This window comes from Ceraceosorus guamensis (assembly GCF_003144195.1).
Source record: "Ceraceosorus guamensis strain MCA 4658 unplaced genomic scaffold IE81scaffold_31, whole genome shotgun sequence".
NCBI lineage: Eukaryota > Fungi > Basidiomycota > Exobasidiomycetes > Ceraceosorales > Ceraceosoraceae > Ceraceosorus > Ceraceosorus guamensis.
This window is the reverse complement of record NW_020290026.1, coordinates 26,954-46,599: the sequence shown is the minus strand read 5'-3', so window position 1 is coordinate 46,599 and position 19,646 is coordinate 26,954. Positions and strand designations below refer to the sequence as shown.

At 56.9% G+C, this 19,646-nt stretch overlaps 4 protein-coding genes across 4 annotated transcripts; 2 read left to right on the top strand and 2 right to left on the bottom strand.

Moving 5' to 3' along the window:
- Nucleotides 1–148: 148 nt before the first annotated feature.
- Nucleotides 149–1,921, top strand: IE81DRAFT_347534 (hypothetical protein; the record flags this gene model as incomplete). Its single annotated transcript, XM_025516163.1, has 5 exons — nt 149–767; nt 863–1,059; nt 1,127–1,286; nt 1,351–1,541; nt 1,625–1,921. 5 exons carry the CDS (start codon nt 149–151, stop codon nt 1,919–1,921), a joined length of 1,464 nt encoding a protein of 487 aa, XP_025369435.1.
- Nucleotides 1,922–2,016: 95 nt separating this feature from the next.
- IE81DRAFT_347533 (RWD-domain-containing protein) lies at nt 2,017–3,207 on the bottom strand (the record flags this gene model as incomplete). Its single annotated transcript, XM_025516162.1, has 6 exons — nt 2,017–2,247; nt 2,315–2,455; nt 2,549–2,683; nt 2,762–2,895; nt 2,961–3,047; nt 3,132–3,207. The coding sequence occupies 6 exons, from the start codon at nt 3,205–3,207 to the stop codon at nt 2,017–2,019; spliced, it is 804 nt and encodes a 267-aa protein (XP_025369434.1).
- Nucleotides 3,208–3,769: 562 nt separating this feature from the next.
- On the top strand, nt 3,770–5,168 carry IE81DRAFT_136636 (hypothetical protein). Its single transcript, XM_025510311.1, has 3 exons — nt 3,770–4,298; nt 4,406–4,810; nt 4,887–5,168. The coding sequence occupies exons 1-3, from the start codon at nt 3,849–3,851 to the stop codon at nt 4,971–4,973; spliced, it is 942 nt and encodes a 313-aa protein (XP_025369433.1). The 5' UTR covers nt 3,770–3,848; the 3' UTR covers nt 4,974–5,168.
- A 646-nt stretch (nt 5,169–5,814) lies between these two features.
- On the bottom strand, nt 5,815–12,039 carry IE81DRAFT_323593 (hypothetical protein). The gene is made up of 2 exons (XM_025513996.1): nt 6,068–12,039; nt 5,815–5,982 (listed from the first exon to the last, which is right to left on the bottom strand). The coding sequence occupies exon 1, from the start codon at nt 11,875–11,877 to the stop codon at nt 6,130–6,132; it is 5,748 nt and encodes a 1,915-aa protein (XP_025369432.1). The 5' UTR covers nt 11,878–12,039; the 3' UTR covers nt 5,815–5,982; nt 6,068–6,129.
- Nucleotides 12,040–19,646: the final 7,607 nt, after the last annotated feature.

Sequence of the window (19,646 nt, the reverse complement as noted above, 5' to 3'; positions counted from 1 at the left end):
GGATGCTGTCAATACGAGGCGTCAGCCTCATGCTTGGCGTGACAACCACCACCTTTAACCCAGCATTGCCAACTTATTCATTCGCATAGCGTATGAGTGCAGACACTCGAACATCGCTGTGCAATGAATTAGGGACCATTCTATCACTATGACATATCAGCTCGACATCATCCCCTCGTATTCCTTGGGCCCATTCGTGCTAGGGCGCACTCTGCATTCAACGCTCGAGTATCTGCGTTCTCGGCCGCGACAGCATCCAGTCTTTGAGATCACACATGGTGCTACTGAAAAGTGCGTGTCCGAACCAGGAGCGCAAGCCCAGATTCCGAACCCTCCCTCTGCTACATCCGCCTTAGCTTCGCTGCCTGTGCTTGTAAGCGTCCCGGCGGGCTCATCAGGCGCGACCATCCATCTCAGCTTCTCGGCCTCAGCTCAGCGACTGCAGCTTGTTGTACTCCGCATGCCTGCTACTGTTGAGGCGGATGATCGGCAGACGGGCTCCTCTGCACAACACGTGGAGTCCTTCAGCCTAGTGGCCCTACCTCTGACGTGCGATGGTCGTACTCTGCCATCTCTCACTCGCGCAAATGTGCACCGCATGTTTGGGCCGACCTGGCCCGCCAAGCTACGCACACCGACCGACGGACTCACGAATCGAGTGCAGTCACGGGTGGGCAAGGGTGCTGCAACGAAGGCGCAGGAGGTCACGGTGCGGTATCCAGGCCTGGCTTTTGGGTGGGATGTCGATGCATCGCTTGGTCATCCAGGTGCGTGTGTATCGGCGAAAGCACGGCGGTCTGAGGATACATTGCCGGCAGGTGAATTGCTCGGTGAGACTGACTGACCCTCCGCTTGCCTTCAGAGCCGCCTGCACAAGCATCTGCGTCGAGGTTGTACGTGTATCAAGGTTTGGATCCGCACGATCCTGACGCCATTGACGCGCCGATACCAGCACGGCCTAGAACGGGCAGTGGGGTACTCAGCCATCAAGATAAGACTCCCTCCGATCAGGATGCAGCCAGTCGGGACTCAGTCACAATGCTGAGAGCAAGTGTTCAGGTAAGTGAGCTCGTCGACAACCACAGTGCGGTCCCGGTAAACGCCTGACTCGCAAACTTTTTCGCAGAGTGACCAGCCTGTAAAGATCACCCTGAGCACAGGTGCTTCAGTGGAGCTGATTCTGAACGAGACTACCGAGCAAGACCTGCTATGCGATCTGGGAACGCCAAATGCGCGATCTCTGGCACAAGACGAGCGTCTGGGGATACAAAGCTCTCACGCCAATCGTGGGTGGGGAGGCGCTGGACTCGCTTCAGATCCTTACAGGGGCTCACATCATCCACTTCGCAGGGGGAATGTTCTACAACTACACCTCACTCGGCATAGACGCGCTGGTGTCTGCGGCGACGAGCACAAGCTCAGGAGTTCTCACCAAGATCATCTTCCACTCCAATAATCCAGGCACCGCAGCCTTTGGCAGATACGAAAGATGTCCATGGGTGGTGCGCACCGCGAGAGGCGATAGCACCGTCACTGAGCCGGTAAGTCGGCTGCCAGCCAAAGGGCCGGACGTTGCGGCAAGCAAGGTGACCCACTAACCAGCGACCTTTATGTCGCTCCGAAGTTTGCAAGGCTTCATGCGATCTTGAGTGGCAATGCACACGAATCCAGCGCGAAAGGCTTGCGCCCCGATCCGAGCGATGTAGTCAACGTCAAGACCCAGCCAGATGAGACCATGGAGCTAGATCGGGGTGCGAATCCAGAGCTTGAGGGCTTACGACTCGACGTGCGTAGCACCCTTGTCGGCTTCACGTTTGGATCCGGCGAGAACGACAAGCGAGAATGCGAAGGCCTGATCGTCGAGGTGGATCGAAGCGGCCTCGTCTCCAGCCTCACGTTGGCGGGCCCAGCTGTCTTCTAGGGCGCGGTCCTGCCTATTATTAAGGCCCTTGGTGATGGCGACGTGCCTCTCGCACTACCACGTGCAATCGATGCGACACTTGCGAATTCATCAGATTATTCGTCGTCGCTATCATGAAGTCTCTCCCGCGCTTCTCGCTCTGCTCGTTCTTCCTCTTCGCGCCTCTGCCGCTCTCGCTCTTCCCGAGAGTACAAGGAATAATCGACCTCATTGCCCTCCACATCCTCAGCTTCAGCCTCAGCCTTATCATCGTGCATCTGACCGCCTTTCGCGAAGAGCTCTTTGCCAGTTGGCCTCGCTGCCAGCTTGCGGTATTCTTCGCGTTCCTGCACCGGCATTGGACAAGCCATCAGCTCGGACATCGCGCCTCGCATTACGGCATACCAAACGCACTTTAGCGGTCTTGAGTGTTGATCTGACGTACTCTTCATCGGCTTTCTGCTTTAGTTCTTTTTGCTCCTTCTCGAACGTTACCCTCCAAGCCTCAAAGCGCTCCGCGGTGACTGCAGTACCTCTGAATTTTTCCGCCTCGGCCTGGCAGCGAGCGGATTTGTCATCAACGACGTACTCTACCTTCCAACGCTACGCAGCGCGGACATGACATGCCGCGATGCCGATGTATCTCACCTCTATCTCCGCATTCCTCCTGTCCTGTTCCTGTGCCTCTGCAATTTGTTTCGTTCGAGCAATGTATGCTGTCAAGGATTCTTTGAGCTGTGAAGCAAGGGCAAAGACCATAGCCATGCCAAGAGATTCTTCGGCCTATATGGACGGGGACTCGAGTACCCTTGATCAGCGCAATCTAATGTGTGAAGCCGGCGAAGCCATAGGAGGACGTACAGTGGTGTGCAATTCGGCTTGCATCTCTTGAATGCCCTGCTCGGGCACACTCCCGCCTATACATTCGATGCTCATCTCCGGAGCTTCCTCAGGATATTTTTGGGTGTATTTGATGTTCAAAGCCAATGTGGGCGCTGAGTAGATGAGATTCATACTCAGCTTATGAGCATGCATCGGCCTTGACTTTGAGCTGACTCACGCTCCAATGCATCGCCTTCCTGACCTGCTGGTCCCGACAATCCTTCCTCAGGATCCACTCGTATTCTCAGGTTCTCCTCGTCGATCTCTAAGAAGGCAGATGCAAGCAGCGATGCACTGTGTCAAAAAAATCTGGGTACCATTTGATCAGCTACTTCGATGCCAAGCTGACCTTCAAGTTCGTCTACGTATATGCTTTGCAGCACTTCCCGCTCCTCTGCCAGCACCGCAGCTCGTTCCTCGCTCATGGTCGTGACCTGTATTCGGATGTTGGGTTGCTTCTGAACACGCGTAGAGCCTTTTGACTCGCTCGGAAGATATGTTGCAGTTCTCGATGGGCGTTGAGTGCAAAACGTGTGGTGATCACGCAGGAAGCCACTGTGCACTGACTTCAAAGGTGTGTTCGGCCGCGGTCACTGACATTCAAATTGACACTCGTGACTCACCACTCGATCACGTCTCGACTTGGCGTGATCTTGCTCAACATAATTGGCCGAGAAGAACGGTAGCACGTGATCCGTTGTTTCTCGCGTTCCTTCTTCCTTAGTGCACGGCATGTTAATTGCACATACGTTATACTCCGACGCACGACTGGGAAGACATGTGATTGGCAACTTGATCGCAACGACCGTGTCTTCCTGCCTCGCTCGAGACTATCTCTCTTTGAATCACAGCAGCGCATCGCCCATCCGTTCTCGCATACAACGCTTGCAGTCTGTGCTCAAACGTAAATTGCAGCAAGGGGACGTCAAGCGTCAGGCTCTCGGCCATTCTCCACCTTCCTCGCTCCTTCGCCCACAGATTTACCCGTGGAGTCCAAAGAAAGATACGTACCAGACGCTTATCACTACACACGTGCAGCCCCACAAGCTGTCTGTACGCAGGCATTATGGCGGATCATAGGACCATTGCTACAAGCTCTCGGAGCAGAGCAAACTCGAGCTCTTCCCATGGCAGCACCGATCTCTCGCTTTTCGCAGAACCTTCCGACTTCAGACCAGCTACGCCTCCACCCACAGCGGCGCAATTCGCACTTCCAGCAGATCCGCACATGCCAGCAGCCGTATCAGAAGACATTGAGCTGAATCTTGTCGGGTCTCATCCGCTTTGGGGTCATCACCTATGGAACGCTGCTCCCGTCCTATCCAGGTACGTGAATGCGCACGCCGACTCGCTCGTGAGGAACGCAGACGTGCTGGAGCTTGGAGCCGCTGCCGGACTACCATCTATCGTATGCAAGAAGCGGGGTGCAAGGACGGTGGTGGCAACTGACTGGCCTGACAACGAATTGATGGCGAATCTCGAGGATAATTGCAAACCCCACGGTTGCATTAGTCAGGTGAGGAGACGCTCGCATCAGAGATGCTTTCAAGATTCGAGACGCTTGAGAAGTTTGCTCCCCTGCTCATCGTGTGCTCTTTTCGCTTGTCGATCGGCAACATGCAGGGCTTCGTCTGGGGCACAGACCCCTCAATCGTCACACAACACCTGGATTCGGAAACCCGCGCTAGAACGAAGCGCTTCTCTTTGCTATTGCTGTCAGATCTCGTGTTCAATCACCAAGCACATCCCGCGCTTCTCAAGACGATCAGCGAGACGCTTGACGAGGAGTCGTCTGCCCCAAGCGTAGGTACCGCCGACTCTGGCCACGCTCAAGACAGGAGCACATCCGCGCAACCTTCCTTGGATGAATTATCAGACGCTGGATACTCGACATGCCCGCGACTGCCCTGCGCGCTCGTCTTCTTCAGCCATCACAGGCCACAATTTGCGCTCAAAGACATGCAATTCTTCGAAAGCGCGAGAGAACAAGGTTGGGCTACTGAGGAGGTGGGAAAGTGGAGGATGCCTGTGAGTCGGCACCAGCATCATTCGACTGAAGCACTGGATTGCCCTCCAGTGCTGACCATTTGAGCACTTCACACAGCCCATGTTCAAAGATGACCCAGGCGACGAAGCCGTTCGAGGTACCGTACACGGATGGAGGCTCTATAAGCCAGCAGCAGCAGGGTGATCAGTCGAGGAAGCCTCGGCGAACGACGGCACGGCTGAGAACTCTCTGTCGATACCCGCCACGTCGCCCAATCCCAACTCGCACTTCGGGGACGTGCAAACCTTCTTGCTGAAGGACGCTGGACTTGTTGCTCCAGCATTTGCCGTATTAGGCTTTGCGAACGATCAGCTTTCGTCCTCATTCAAATCTAGCCACAGTCGACTGGCAATCTAGTATCCCAAGACCGATCGACAATATAGCCCATCCGGCTGTAAGTTGAAGCGAGCATACTTGTGGACCAACTCGCGCGTGGCGAGAGGCAGCGGCAACATCTGACGACGACCCAAACGTACCGCATCTGGGATTCACAAGGGGATGCCTTATCCCATTGCGGATCCATCTTGATGCCTAGCCGGTGGTCTGGCCGTACGCAGCAACATAGCGATTTCACACCTCTCATTAGCGGTCCAGGACGCAAAAGTCTTGAGCACATCTAGCAATGATCACTAGCAATGATCATTGCGGCTCCAGTGATTGCGGAAAGAGTCTCGAAATGGGTTATACGCCTCATTGTAATGCAGAGGGCGTCTGCTGATGCGCTCAAGCTGAATTGCAAAATTGTCAACATCCGCCTGCCGCGAGGTAGCGCGCAACCCTGGACGCCGAGCGAGCTGCGGACGTATCAGTGACACCTTCAACAAAGCGTCACCTTGAATTGCTCTAGTTGAGCCGGTGCGGCATGCCCATGACCATTTCACCTTTGGCGATGAGGAGCGCGCCGGACGAGGAACCGCGTCATTAGGGACACGTTGATTTGCCTGGAACGTCGCTAGGCACGGACTTGTCGAGCAGCTTTGCCCTGATCCTTGATTACGACAAATTCTACGCGACGAGTGTCTTTGGGTGCACAATAGGTCGATTCAAAGTGTATAAGCAGCGAAGACGAAGGGAACATGACGCACGAAGGGGGGTATGTAAGTGCAGAGAGGGGGAAAAAGAGCGTAGGTAAGGCAAAAGAGCCTCTTCACGGCTGCGCAAAGCAGGGAAAGAGCAATTGCGTTTTGCGGATAGGTCAGAAGCATGGACATGGCGTACAGCTTCATGGATGTACTCACCCAGGTAAGGAGCGCGATGAGGGAATGCGAAGTGACAAACCGTGCGGTGGTGTAGATATTGTTCAGTCACTATCGGATGCTGGCATATTGATGATGAGAGCAACAGCAGCTTGCGCGCTCGCTGTCCAGAAGCTTCGTCTGCGCTCGTCCGTATCCTGCATTCTCTTGACGCAGTTCTCGGCAAGCTTTTCGCTCGCTTCTTCAGCGTGCACGATGACCTCATCGAGGGCTTCGCGAGCGTCTTCGAGCTGCGGAAGGGTGCTCTGGGCGCGCTGCAACCATTGGCCGCAGCGGAAAGCAGAGCGACGAAGCTGCTCGGGCGTGGTTGGAGGTACGGACAGCAGCCTGAGGGCAGGAATGATCCGAAGAATAAGGGCCAGAGCGCTCAAGACCGTTTCTGTCGGCAAGAACATCAAGTGTACGTCTCCACCGCCACCAGGAGCGAGGGATGCGGCACCAGCGGACGGAGAGTTGGGCGCAGTCGAGAAGCGAGAGTCAGAGCCACTGCCATTGGCTTCCTGATTCGCATCGGTCTCCTTGCCGTTCTTCTTGCCGGCTTGAAACGCGACACGACGTTGACTTGCAGTTGACTTGCCGCTGATGGACTTGGTGTCATCGCCAGAGTCCTTCTGAGTCTTGCTGTTCGAGCGGCTTCGGCCTTTGCGCTCCGCATCGCTCTCGGCGTCGCTGGGATCGAGGAAGTTACGAGACATTGAGTCGTTGCTTGTCTTTCTCGATCGAGATTTGGCATGTGGCGACGCATCGCCATCGCCGCCTCGCCAAGCCGACGGTGGTGCACGGACGCGAGGAGGAGCAACGTCCAGGTCGTCTCGGCCACTGGCGCTAGCAGCGTTGGAGTAGTAGCTCGAGACGGCGCGAACAAGCTGTTCTATTTCCGCCGCTCGACTCTCTACCTTTTGACGCAAGAAGCAAACGCGCTCAAAGTCATCCTCGATGTCTTCGCCAGTCGACATGGAAGACTGTGCATCCGTCAGAGCTCGGCGTTGTTGTTCTGCTCGCGAGCTCGAGAAGCTGAGTCGTCGTGAAACACTGCGGTCGTCTTGAGCTTCCTGCTCGCTGCGCGGGCTCTCCAAGATGAGTGCCAAGTCGAGGATGTCGGCAATGCAATTGCGCAGAGCTGCTTCTGCGAGAAGAAGCTGACTGTAGCAGAGCTTTTCGTGGGAGCGTAACACGCTCATCGCTTCACGCTGCAAGCTGACTGAGGTTCGCAGACCAACAGCGTAGTCGCCTTCGTCGCCATACACCTCCAAAGGCGAAGGGCCCGTGGTCATGGGTGTGCGATGGCCACTGTCTGAAATATCGCCGCCTTGGCCGTGATACTCGGACTGGGTAGTGACTCCTTCTGCGCCACCCGCGATATGAAGCTGCAAGCCGTCTTCGCTGCGGTAGAACTCGCTCTTGGCTTCCGCGCCTAACGTGAGAAACACCTCTGGTCTCAAGCGACGGAGTGTGTTCTCGACTCGTCGCATCTTCTCGAAGCGTTTGCGCTCTTCCTCAAGTCTCGTGGCCAGTCGAGGTCGCTGCTTGGCAAGATCGCGCAAGCGCGATCGCTGACGCGAAATGTCGATCTCGAGGCGGGAAAGCTTCTCCTCGAGCTCGGCGATCTGCTCTTTGTCCAAGGAATTATTTTTGGCGTCCTTCTTCGAGAACTTGGCCGGCGTACGTGTGGCGAAAGCGACGTGCAGCTCACGGACAGTGTCTCGCTCAAGGCCACTGGGCAAAGTCGATGCAATCTTCTCCTCGAGACGCTCCACTTCGAGCTCTCTTGCCCGTTGCTCCCGCTGTAGACGAACGCCCTCATTTGCAAGCTTCTGTACGCGAGCTTTGCCTCCTGGGTAGAGCATTTCAGCGAGCACGCCGGCCAGCGCCACGTACTTCTCAACCGGAGGCAATGTGTCAAAGTCGTTCTCGTCGGTGCTGACGGGTGGGAGCCTTGACAGAACCTTGCTGGTCGGCGATGGAAGGCTGATGCTATTGGAGCTGCTTCGCGATCCTTTCTCGGCGGCGTCACCCTCTGCTTGATGCCCCGCGTTCGAAGCATTGATGCTTGGCGCAGATTTGCTGGAACGCATGCGCGGCTCTCTTGTCTGCTCTGGGGTCGCTGGCGCTGTGACGGAGTCTGCAATTGCTGACACACCAGCGCGAGAAGCACCGGTGGCGGTGGAGCTCGTACGCGAATGGCGACCACCCGCTTTGCGTCGCTGCTGGGAGGCGCCAGGAGGTGGCGTTGGGGAGGTGATCGTGACATAGCTGGCCTGAGCTGACGCTGCAGATGCCATGATGGCTGAGGTAGAGCTCTCATAGCGACGATGGCTGTTGCGTTTGCGGGTACTTCGCAGGCTGTTGCGCTCGGAGTCAACGCCAGCGGGGTGTTGTGGAGGGCTAAAGGCTGAAGTGCGCGACCGAGTGTCATTGGAAGTGCTGCCACGCGCGAATGAGCGAATGCTTTGGCGGTCAGCAGCAAGCTCGGCGATGGAAGGTGCTTGGCTCGCGCTCGCGCTCGCGCGCCCGCTCCGCTCTGCCTTTTCGAGCTCTTTAGCGCGATCTTTGTGCGCCTTGCGCCCGAGTGACATCGTAAAACCATCGCCAAACAATTTGCCCTTCTTGAAGCTGAGCAGCGAGCCAGAACGCGCGCGGGTGCTCTCCTCTCTGGCGTCGGCATCCAAGACTTCTTGATCTTCCTCGTAGGGCTTCTGGCCGGTCCTAATCACGCGCACGTTACTTGCCAGTGCAGTGCTGTCTTCAGATGTGTGTCGACGCGACTTGTCGTCCTTTGGCCAGACACCGCTGTCGCGTCCAGAGCCGTGGTCCAAGCTAGTTTCAGGTGATTGCAGCATTCCCGCCATACCATGCGTGGCTGGGCTCTGGCCAGACGCTTCTCGTTCTGCGATGACCTGAGGGCTCTCTGCCGCGTGCAGGCTCCTGCTGGAGACACCAGGCTCGCTGGGACCGCGAGTGCGCCCATTCACGATATGAGTCGCCACAGAGTCCAGATCGTTTGGCAAATTCAGACGGCGTAGACGCTCCCTAGGCGAGAGCGCAAGTATGTCCGCTGACTGAGACTCTGGACTCTCCACTTGGTCCTGCTGATGGGGACTCGCCACGGGTGAACTGGGAAGAGGTGGTGGTGACGCCGGGTTCTGAGGGCCCAGTGCGTCGCGGGAGGGACTGCGCGGAGGCCGACCGGGGGGCGGTACGCTACTTGTGACAGAGAGCCGATTGCTATTGCGAGCATCTTTGCTAGATCCATAGTCAGACGCAGCTTCCGCTGCCTGCTTACGCTGCGGCGCTGGGAAGTATGAAGAAGGTGGATGAGCCCGGACTTGACGCTCGACGCTGTTCGGCGACTGAATTTCGGGCGAGCGCAATGCATGGCGAAGGCCAGCCGAAGGGGAAAGGGCGCCTTCAGCAGAGGTTTGACGAGAGCGCGCCCCTTTGAAATCATCGACGGAGCGAGCGTTGGAGAGCTTGGACTGCGAGCTTCCGTTGGAGCCTTGGCGAGGCAGACCTGGGCGGCTGCGCGAGTCAGAGTCGCCGGAGCGACGTGCTCTATCCTTTGACTGAGACCGGGCTTGGCTGTGCGAGTCGCTGGCGTCGTCCTTAAGCGAAACGCTGCTGCGCTTGGCAGAGGCGGCTGCGGCATTACGGACAAGGTCCCGAGCTCGCTGCTGAGAAGCCGAGACTGATGCTCGCTCGCTTTCAGAAGTGTACGGCAAACTGCTTTCTTGCGTTTCTTGAACATCATCGATCCCGTCAACTTCATCGCTTGAGCTCTTGGACTTGACAGCCGTCCATCCGGCCATTGCGGCCGCTTTGAGGGCTGCTGAAGGTGTCATGGCGGTAATTGGCTTCGCATGCTCCACATGAGCTGCTTGAGGTCTCTGACTAGATGTGGGCTCTTGAGCGCTGGTGGGCGAGACTGGGGTTACGGGGCTTGTCAGACTTTGTGCTCCGACATTGGTGGGCCCAGCCATCATGACTGCTCGGGGAGGTGCAACGTCGGCATGATTAGCGAAGCGCTGGTTGTTTCGATAGCTTCTGAAATCGATGTAGCCATCGGCTTCCGGGCCAGCTTGGTCCGCGATCCCTGTTGGCGCTGCTTGCTGGACCTCATTGCGCACTGGCTGAGACTGGATCGGTTTTGGAGACTGTTGACCTGCTTTCTTGGTCACGGTTGTTTGCGTGTCTGTCGAGGCAACACGGGTCATGCCAGAGGGGCGCGAGACGACCGTAACATTGGGAGGTGGTCGCTTGGACGGCTTGTGAAAAGCGCCAGGAAGACCTAGTTCGGGAGAAGACGACCCACCGTCAGAAGGTGCCGGTGGTGGTGCAAGGGCTGCGACGTCGCCATCTGAGTTGAACTTCGCAGCTATTGGAGCGGGCACTGCCTTCACAGCTGCATTTTTGGCGGAAGAGAGAGCACTCGCCAGCTTGCCGGCTTTTGGAGCACCTCTCTGAGGCTCTTGGTTATTTTGCGGCGCGGGGCGTGCGCGTTTAGATTTCTCCTCTCGATCACGCTTCTGAGCCTCATGCAAGGCTCGAGCTGCCGCTACGCGACGAGCAGCGGCCAGTGTGGCGCCATCCTTGACAGCTTTCGCTACAGCTGCTTGGGACCGCTCGCCGTCGTGTTCGTCAGTCTCCCACCCTTCTTCATCTGTCTGATCGCCCGCCACCGTAGCGTTCACGCTGGCTGGAGCTGCAGCGGCGGTGGCGTCGTCTTCGAAAGCGCCGTGTGCTGAAGAAGAATTGCCGTCCCAAGTCTCCCAGCCAGATTCACTTTGAACGTCTTCATCGGCCTCGCGATCAAGCGGATGCTCCGGGATTGGCTCAGGTCGATCCACCTGGTGGTCGTCGATTCCACCGTAGATATCGGTTTCATCGACCGACGATGCGGCACCCGACATTTGAGTGCTGCTTCTTCTTTGGGCGATGCTGTCGCGACCACGTAAAGAAGATGGTGTTTCTGGCTCTTCTTCAATGTCGGCGAGCGTCTTTGCGTGCTGACTGCTGCTGCCGCCCGTATGGCCACCTGCGCTGCCGTCGCGTTCGAAATCGAGGTCATCGTTGGGCTCTTCGTGATGTTCCCAACGCTCGTCTTCATCTGCGTCGTCGTATTCCTGAACCTCAGCAACCTCCTCGTCCGTTCCGTAATCTTGCGCTTCATGGCCGAGGTGATCATCCTCCTCATGCCTGTAGCCGTTGGAAGATATGCGGCCGCCGAACATGTCGAGGTCTCCGTCCCCCTCGGAGTGGCCATTGCTGTGTGACCAGTGACCATTGCTGGAGTGTTCACGACCTGCAACAGGCTCACGTGATCGCTCACCCTTCTGATTGGACGGCGCGGATTTGGACGTGTCGTAAGCTGAGGCTGAGGGAGGTTTGATGCGACGAACGGTGCCACCGTTGCTGTCTGGTGGGCGGGAGTACGCAAGTTGATTCAGACGCATGCGTCTCTCATAGCTCGTCTCTTCCCCATTGTGGTGTGCATTTGTGCTTCCGCTCCCGAGGCCAGAACTGTTCTTGAATGTGCCAATGCCGCCACTGCTACTGCTACCGCTGGACCGCCGAGCCAGGACGTTTGATACGACTGAAGGCATGTCAGGAGGCGTTGCCGATGGTGGGTCGCCGTTGGTGACGTCGAGCGGAACGGGAGGTCTGATGCGGGACTGAGGGAAGTTGTAGCCTGCGCTGACTGATGATGGGTCTTGGGTGTCGTTGGCGCCCTCGGGCGAGATCAAGGAACGCGAACGACTCCACCGCTCGTTGCCGTAGCGCGTAGAGACTGCCATAGTGGCGACCAGGGGTGATGGTTACCGCATAGGCAAGATGCGCGGTAAACAGACGGCACGTTTCGGGGCGGAGGAGCAATCGAGTGAAGGAGGATGAAAGGATGCGTGTGGGAATGTGAGTGTCAGCATCACTCGCAGCTGCTTCGATTTCGGGTCTGCGAGTCGGGTCGTGAGTACGAAACTTCGAGTCTCGAGCTTCGGAGCAGTCAAATTCACAACCAAGAGTCGTGAGTGTGCAAGCCGTCGCGAGGCTTGTCGACCGCGCATGTGCACCCCGCCGCCCCCCGCGTGCAGTATATGCATGTCCTTGCTGATGCGGTTTTCAAACGCAGGTGTCAGGCTCTCTCCTAGCGCGAAAATGCGCAATGGCTCTGCAGCTCATCTGGAGAGCCTTTTGACTTTTGACTTTGACTGCGAATATGCGCAGGGCCCAATCGTGCCGTGCCGTTCCGTCTTGCGTCTGCCTGTCTGGAACGTCTGCCCTCGATGCGACGACACGAAGGCCTCGGTATGACGTGGTCTACACCCGCTCTGCGATATCCGAACCGGTCGTGAGTTCGAAAATCAAGGCGGCCCTCCGCACGGTGACACGGTGATGATAAGCCAGGCACAGCTAATCCTTTCTTGGACATATGGCTCTTCTCCCGGCCCTGCTCGTCCGTTCGTGGCACCGATAGCGAGAACCACTTTGATGCTGACGTGCATACGGCCCCACGGGGAGAGGCAGCAGCCCCCCGTAAATTTTGAAGCAGCTCAAGCGCGCACGCGTGGGCCCTCGATGGTCGCACGGAGATCAAGAGTATCGAGAGGGTGCAAAGTGTCACGAACGGCTGCACCCTTGACTGTCTGTCTCGATCATAGCCCGCGATCATGGCGCTTGGCAAAGACTCTGGCAGGCCCATGCGTGCGGCTGTGGAGAGCGCCCCAAGCAGAGGGTAGCAAAGCCGACCCTGAAGAGACGCGCGCATCCATTTCGTGCTCGGCGCGCACCAAGGAGCTTACCCGATGCCCGCAGATCCACCTCTTCGCTCTTGGGAAACCTTGTGGATCACGCCAATTTTGATAGCAGACCTTCTCGTGACAATGCAGAGAATTACGACTCACCTTGCGCGCGGTCGGATGGATATCAAAGGAGAGTATGGGTCGAAGTTCTGCGCTCAGCGCATCTCAGAGAGACGCGCGAACGAGATTTAGGAAATTGTCGATAACGTCCAGACTGGAGGGTGTGCAAGATCGTTGCGAATGCGAAGGAATTGATCGAAGGATGTAATCAACAGGGTATGAAAAGAATGTAAGCGAGACTCCCAATGATGGTGGTCACCGTCAAAGACAAGATGTGTCGAGAGCACAGAAGACTGACGAAGAGATGGGACCAAAGACACGCAGTTGGGGAATGTTCGTCGAGTGTGACGGACCAACGACGCTGCGTCCCGCAATCCTCAGTTGTGAATGTCAGCTCGGCTTCTAAGCCACAAGTGAGACAGGCAGAGGATTGCTTGTCCGTCTTCTTGCTGATGGATGCATGCTGCAGACTGGACATCAAGCATGCATCCCGGTCTCAAGCCCTTGATCTCCGCAAAAAGAAGGCGAGCGCTCACTTTTGGCCCCTCAGACCCAAACTCACGTATTTACCACTTCTACTCCTACTACTCGTGACTACTCCTCTACTCTTGTGACTGCATGCTACATCCTTCTGCGCTCCAGTCACTTCTTTGCAAGGCTTGCCTCTCGTCGAGCGGAAGAGTCCCTTAACGATTCGGCGCAACCGTGAGTGGCAAGACAACGTGAGTCCCGGTGTGAGTCACAGTGCCAAATTGCCGGCGATATGCATGTCGGACACAAAGCACGACTGCGCGCTAAATACTCCTTCATGCATCACTTGAGAAAAGCGCCTCCTTGGCTCAGTTGCCGCCGTTGCGTCATGGGCTCGCTGTGGGGGGATGCAGAGACTGGGCTCCAGCTGCCGTCTGACCAGCGGGGTAGCCTGCAGCCCCGCAGGCTTTCACGAAAGCCATGCATAGTCTGATGATGAGTGGAAATGCAAGAGCGGGGGCTGCATGGCGATCAGGGCAGGCATCAGAAGACCCAAAAGAAAAAGATGGCGGGTGATATGCGCATGGCTCAGCAAGCAGGTCCAGCTGCAATGGTGCATATACTGGCATACTGCATGCTAAGCAGGCAAGACTCTCTTGGCCTTGCTCTTGCTGCCAAGCCGTCGTTTGCGTTTGGACGAGCATCGGCCAGCTCCGTCTCTGCCTGACACAAGACCGAAATACGCCCAAGCTTGCGGCCCCCTCAAGCGCTTTCAAATTGCTTGACCAGCGCTAAGCGGCCACCTGCAGCAGGTGGATGAGAAGATCGCCGCGCCTCTCTCTTAAGAATCACGAATTCCGCTGCACTGCTGACCCACCTCAAACCTGGATGGGTCGAATTACTGCAGAGCTCCACGGAATCCGTGGATGTTGCCTGGATTCAAGAGAACTCCTCAGTCGACTGACGGCAGATCATCCTGATGGGAGTCCGACCTGGATCACAGACTGACAGCTTCGGCCCGCCATACAGGTGGCTTCAGAGCGAATGAGGCCAACGGCCTGCTCGCGCTAGCGCGGTTTTACTTTCTGCAGTTGCAGTTTCCCCGCAACCGAGATTTGCTTCTCCGAGCAGGCAGCGCAGCTGGTGCTTACATCCATTAATTGCAGGACGAGTCGGGCAAGCCAGCCGCCTTCGCATACAAGAAAACAAAAATCAAAATCAAAATCAAACTTACCCAGAGACTGTGCATCAACTCTCTACACGGAGGATGGCGCTGATCGATGCCCGTGAGAACGTCTTATTTGAACCGGAATTAGCATGCCTGGGCTTGCGATTCAGGGTTGTGAAGCTCCCATCCAGCGTACCGATGCCAAGTGTCAGCTACGTCGAAAGACGTTGAATCAAATCTGCCCGTTCTTGGCGGAACCACAGGTCAGGCTGCGCAAGCGACGTGCTGAAAGAGGAATCTGCCCTTGCGGTCGGTACTGCTCCGCCTGCGACGGCTTTCTACAGCAGAAGCTTGAAGGTCATCGAGCTTCTCGGCGGTGCCAAGCATTTGCAGAAGAGTTGTCGAGCAGCTTTGGGGATTTGCTATGAGCAGGCTGATGGCGCGGATGATCAAGGCGAAGGACGAGCAGATCGTCGATCCTGAATGCTTTCACGCACGCCGGAAACGTAATGGAGGTGTGCTCCTTCACGGAGGCGTCGATCCCACCCCGCTTCCATCTGCGGTGTGTTGGCCACAGAGGCCATGAAGACGCCTCGGAGGCCCAATCCGATGCTGCTGGCGAGAGCGACCCGTGTTCCGGTCTTACGCTCCGCGAGCAAACCTTCTTCTTCGCCATGCACATCCTTCAAAAGCATCCGAGCTCCCTACGTTCGCGGCGCTCCCGGCTTTTGCCGTTTCGAGGCCCGTCTCGACGCATGCACGTGACACTTACCCCTTCTTCGCTACCGTGACCACACCTTACTCAGTCAATCTTGAATCAGTCAAACTGATTCAAGATTGAGTGAATGCAAGTCGCTCGGACGACGCAGACGAGTGCCTCGGCGTATTGACATTAATCGAGATGCAAGGAGAGCGTTATGACATGTTGCGCGATGGTCGTACAGTGAGTGGGGAAGGAGATTAGCGCGTGACGCCAACAGACGAGGACTATGTGAGTATGCAACACGGGCCGAGGCAGGTGAAGGGAATAGCCAGCCTCTGCGGGGGGCTGTTTGAAGATCTGGCGGCGCAACAAGACACTTGACCGAAACTGAGGCCGATGAGACGAGGGCTTCTTGGTCGTAGCAGAGGCGACACGCGGATGTTTCAGGTGTTAGAGGCGGAAGCTGTGCCAGGTTCACCTTCAGCATCATGCCAGGCATGTATGTATTCGAAGTACGCATCATTCTCGGCTTCGATGCGAAAGGGCTCTTCCTTGTCTGTCAATCTCACAGAGGCTTCATTGTCAGAGTTTGGGACAGGATCCAACCATTCCAAGAGCAAATGCTGGGATGCCACCCGCTGAAACCATCTCTGAAAGTCCTGCACCTGCAAACCACACACCGAAAAGATGGGGCCCATTCTTTGTTGCAGCTCCTTGCGAAGACCGTCGATGCCAACGCCAGGGAAAAGGGCTGGTCCTTCGTGAGCATACTGTGCTTCTCTCACGATGTCTGCGAGAGGATACAGAGCTCTGATGGAATGAGGATCGACATCAGCCGTCAGATCACCGAAGCTTAACGGTCTGGACTCCGTTTGCGCCACTTGGGCCGGTTCGCCTTGCTCTACTGGATGCTCAGCAGCCGCAGTGCGCACAGCCACGGCTTCTGGCATTGGCGAGGATCGGTTGTCGTTTTCTAGACGCTCTTCGACATCGATGTCCATATCCGATGTGTGCTGAGAATCGGCCTGAATTTGCGATCCTGGGATAGATTGCTCGGCTGGCGATGCTACCGTGCGACCTTCAACGGGCTCAGGTGTGATGACTGGCTGTGTCGTCGCGTTGTGGAGAGGCTCGGATGGAACCCTCGCAATGCTCTCGTTGGCTGATATAGCAGGCACTGCGGTAGGCGTGATGCTGTCGCCATTATTAGGGGCGCTAGAATTTGCCTGGGATTGTGAGGCTGACGAGGTTTTTCGTGACAACCGTAACTTGATCATGATTCGCCCCAAAGGGGGCTTGTCCCCAGAAATTACCTCAGTGCCGTCTTCGCCCTCCGCGGCTGGAAGTTGCGCGATGGAGGCTTCCGATGGGCTTGGGGTGTCAATGCCTCCGCCACGACCCGTTGACCCGTCTGTTTCGGTGGCCTCGGCTTGTCGAGCCTCGGCTTCACGTTTTGCAATCCATTTCAACAGCTTGTTTCCGTTGAGATTCCGAAATTTGCGCCACGGCATACTGGGATTAAGGAGTTGAATGCGCAACACGTCGTCATCGTCTTCCCACACTTGAAACGCGACAAAATCAACAGCTCCACGCAGCCAAGCTTTAAAATCTTGCCGATGAGGTCTATGCAGCTCTTTGCTCTCCACAGCTGATAGAGTATTAGCCCGCTTTGAGCGTTCGGAGGTCTTGCGTCTCAAAAACTCGACAAGCTGCAAGTACTTCTGGCTGCCGTAGACATTCCGTGGCCGATCTGCAAAGTCGCCCCTGTCCCACTGTGTTGGCCATTGTAGCCAATCTGGCGAGATAATTTCGAAAGGGGTTGTAGGCGACTGCGCAGTCAAGACTGCAGCTGACTCTCTGCTCGCAGAAGAAGAAGCTTGCGCTGTGCTTGACCCGCTATGTGTCCTATCCCGAGCTTCAGACATGAGAGCGATGCGGCGTGGAGAGAGAGCTGTGGATTTTCGCGGGGATCGCGACGAAGTCAGCCGCGGTGCGCTGACATGACCAGCTGGTCGTGATGACGCTACAGTCGAGCTTTCGGACATTGCACCGGACTGGCTTGGAGAGTAGGAGGCAGTGGAGGCATCCGATGGTATGGAAAGCTCAGAGACGAAAGTTGCTTGCTCTGAGGGGCTCGGCGCAGCCTCTGATGCCTCATACAAGGAGGAGGGTGCCGCAGTCATCAATGTCGCTGGCGTTCCGGGTGGACTCGAGAGGGCTGAAGAGCCGGACACCTCCTCGGTGATTTCCTGTACAGATTGTGCACGTTGGACCGCGGCAGTCAACGAGGGGGTTTTGATTACTTCGGCAGTCGAGTGCGTAGATGACGACATCGCCGCATCACGTTCGACAGTGCGTACACTCTGAGTATCTGTCGTCTTTCCGAGCTGCGCTGCCGATGAATCTTCGTTCGAGTTGCTTTTCTTGACAGTCTCGGCCAGCTGACCGAGGGCACTTGAAGCACGAGCTTTCTTTGATGGCGGTTGTTGTGGCTCGAGCGCCCGCTCCTCTTCAGGACTCGTGGGATCGACGGTGCTTTCGTCGGCTGATTCGACGTCCCAGCTTCCTGTGGAATGCCCGTTGAATGCAGGCGCGCAGCGCTGGCGATCTTCCGCGAGCTGAGTCAATTTGCGTTTGAGCGCTGTGCTAAAAGCATACTCGTCGGAACGATCAAGTCTTGCGTGATTACCCTGGTTCGTGGGTACAGGTGCCAAGCTCTCTGCTGAGTTTGCAATCTGACTCCGGGCCCTCGCAAGCGCTGCCTCAGCACCGACACAGCGCTCGTGAAGTTCGCCCATCCTTGCCGTCAGAACCAGCTGCTCTTCATTCAGCCTGTGAAGGTCTGCCTCCATGTGTCTCTTGCCCGTCTCGAGTACTCTCACTGCTGCCTGCAACGCCAGTGCTACCGACTCCATCTTGCCAAGCCGCTCCTCGAGTAGGTTCCGCTGCTCGGTCTCGATAGCGAGTTCTCTCTGAAGGGCCTCTGCCTTTGTGCGCTGCGCTTCCAGCTCCTGGCCATAAGACTCGAGATGTTCAGCAAGGCTCTCACGCTCTGCGATGATCGCTCTCAAGTCAAGTGACATGGGGTCCCTGGACAGTCGTTCCTCCTGCTAACAGAGGAATCGGCCGGCAAACGTTCTCAGCTTTGGCCGCTCAAGTGTTCGACTTGCGTCCATACCTGCACTCACCGGACCTGCGTTGGGCCCAGACTGCTCGCGCAAGGAGGACCTGTAGGGCCCTCCATACAGTCCTTCATTGGCTCGCGGCACGCCATCCGAGGGCGAGTGTGCCGAGAGCCCATGCCCTCTGGGTCCGATGTCTGGTCGCAGCGGAATCCCTGGCGGCCAGCTCTGTTGCCCGCTCGTCCGGTGCTCGGGTGCTCCATTGCCATTAAGACAGGGTCTGTGTGCGTACGGCCCTGCGGAACTCGGCTGTGCGGAGGTCGCGGATAGTCCTCGGCCCGTCCCACCTGGAGGCTGGAGTAGTCCAACATTCGTTCCGCTGACCAAGAACGGCGCATTGGTATGTCGTGAGACGTTCTCGCTAGAGGGACTGAGGCTCGGACCTGCGGCATTTGAACGATTATGCCCTGCGAATGGCGGTTGCTGCTCGGCTTCGTGTCCGTCGGATGAAAGGACAAGAGGCTGCTCGAAGCTGTGTCCCCCACGTTGTGTGGTTTGTGAAGCCTTGGTACCGGCTGCTACAAGCTCACCAGCTGTGGCAGAAGCAGCAGGCGCAGGCGCTCTTGGCTGGGATATCGCAGGAGCATTAACGTGCTGGCTCGCCCAGAGGTTAGGAGATGAGCGAAGTGCGGGTGGGCGGGAGAAAGGAAGAGAGGGAGGTCGCGACATTTTGTGGCTGATGTAGATGCTTTCACTCAGAAAGCATAGGCTTGCAAGGATGATTCCTAGGCGAGCCTTCGCCCACCCAAAGCTCCACAAAAGGCTGGCTCAAGTCACGTCTCATGAAGGCCCATCTCCTCCATTCGCGCAATGAGCAAGGAGCCTCCAAAGCTCATGTTGTCGGCTGCAAGATGAGCTTCCGATGCAGATGATGCTGGCAATCGTCCGTCCGGCATGCAACATTCGTGGGCGTTGGCTCAGGGAGCTGACCAGTAAGATCTGAATGGTGAATCAGGATCACGAGAACTACAAATCGTGGAGGTCATCTTACGAGTGGGAGCCTTACTGTGGCCGCCCCCGCGGTTGCACCTTTGCGGTCCTGCGCCCACCGCACCAGCAGCATGCCGCGGTACGCGGTACTGTACGCGGTACGCAACACCTACACGGCGCGCGCTGTCACACGGCGTGCGAACACGCTGAGGCACGAATCTGAATGACGAGCAGTAGATCGCTGTCTCCAACT

Excerpts from the sequence above, each read along its gene's own strand:
- IE81DRAFT_136636 (XM_025510311.1), top strand. The coding sequence starts at position 3,849 with ATGGCGGATCATAGGACCATTGCTACAAGCTCTCGGAGCAGAGCAAAC. Across the intron at positions 4,299-4,405 it reads CCCACGGTTGCATTAGTCAG|GGCTTCGTCTGGGGCACAGA; the intron begins GTGAGGAGACGC and ends GGCAACATGCAG. Across the intron at positions 4,811-4,886 it reads TGGGAAAGTGGAGGATGCCT|CCCATGTTCAAAGATGACCC; the intron begins GTGAGTCGGCAC and ends CACTTCACACAG.
- IE81DRAFT_323593 (XM_025513996.1), bottom strand. The coding sequence starts at position 11,877 with ATGGCAGTCTCTACGCGCTACGGCAACGAGCGGTGGAGTCGTTCGCGT.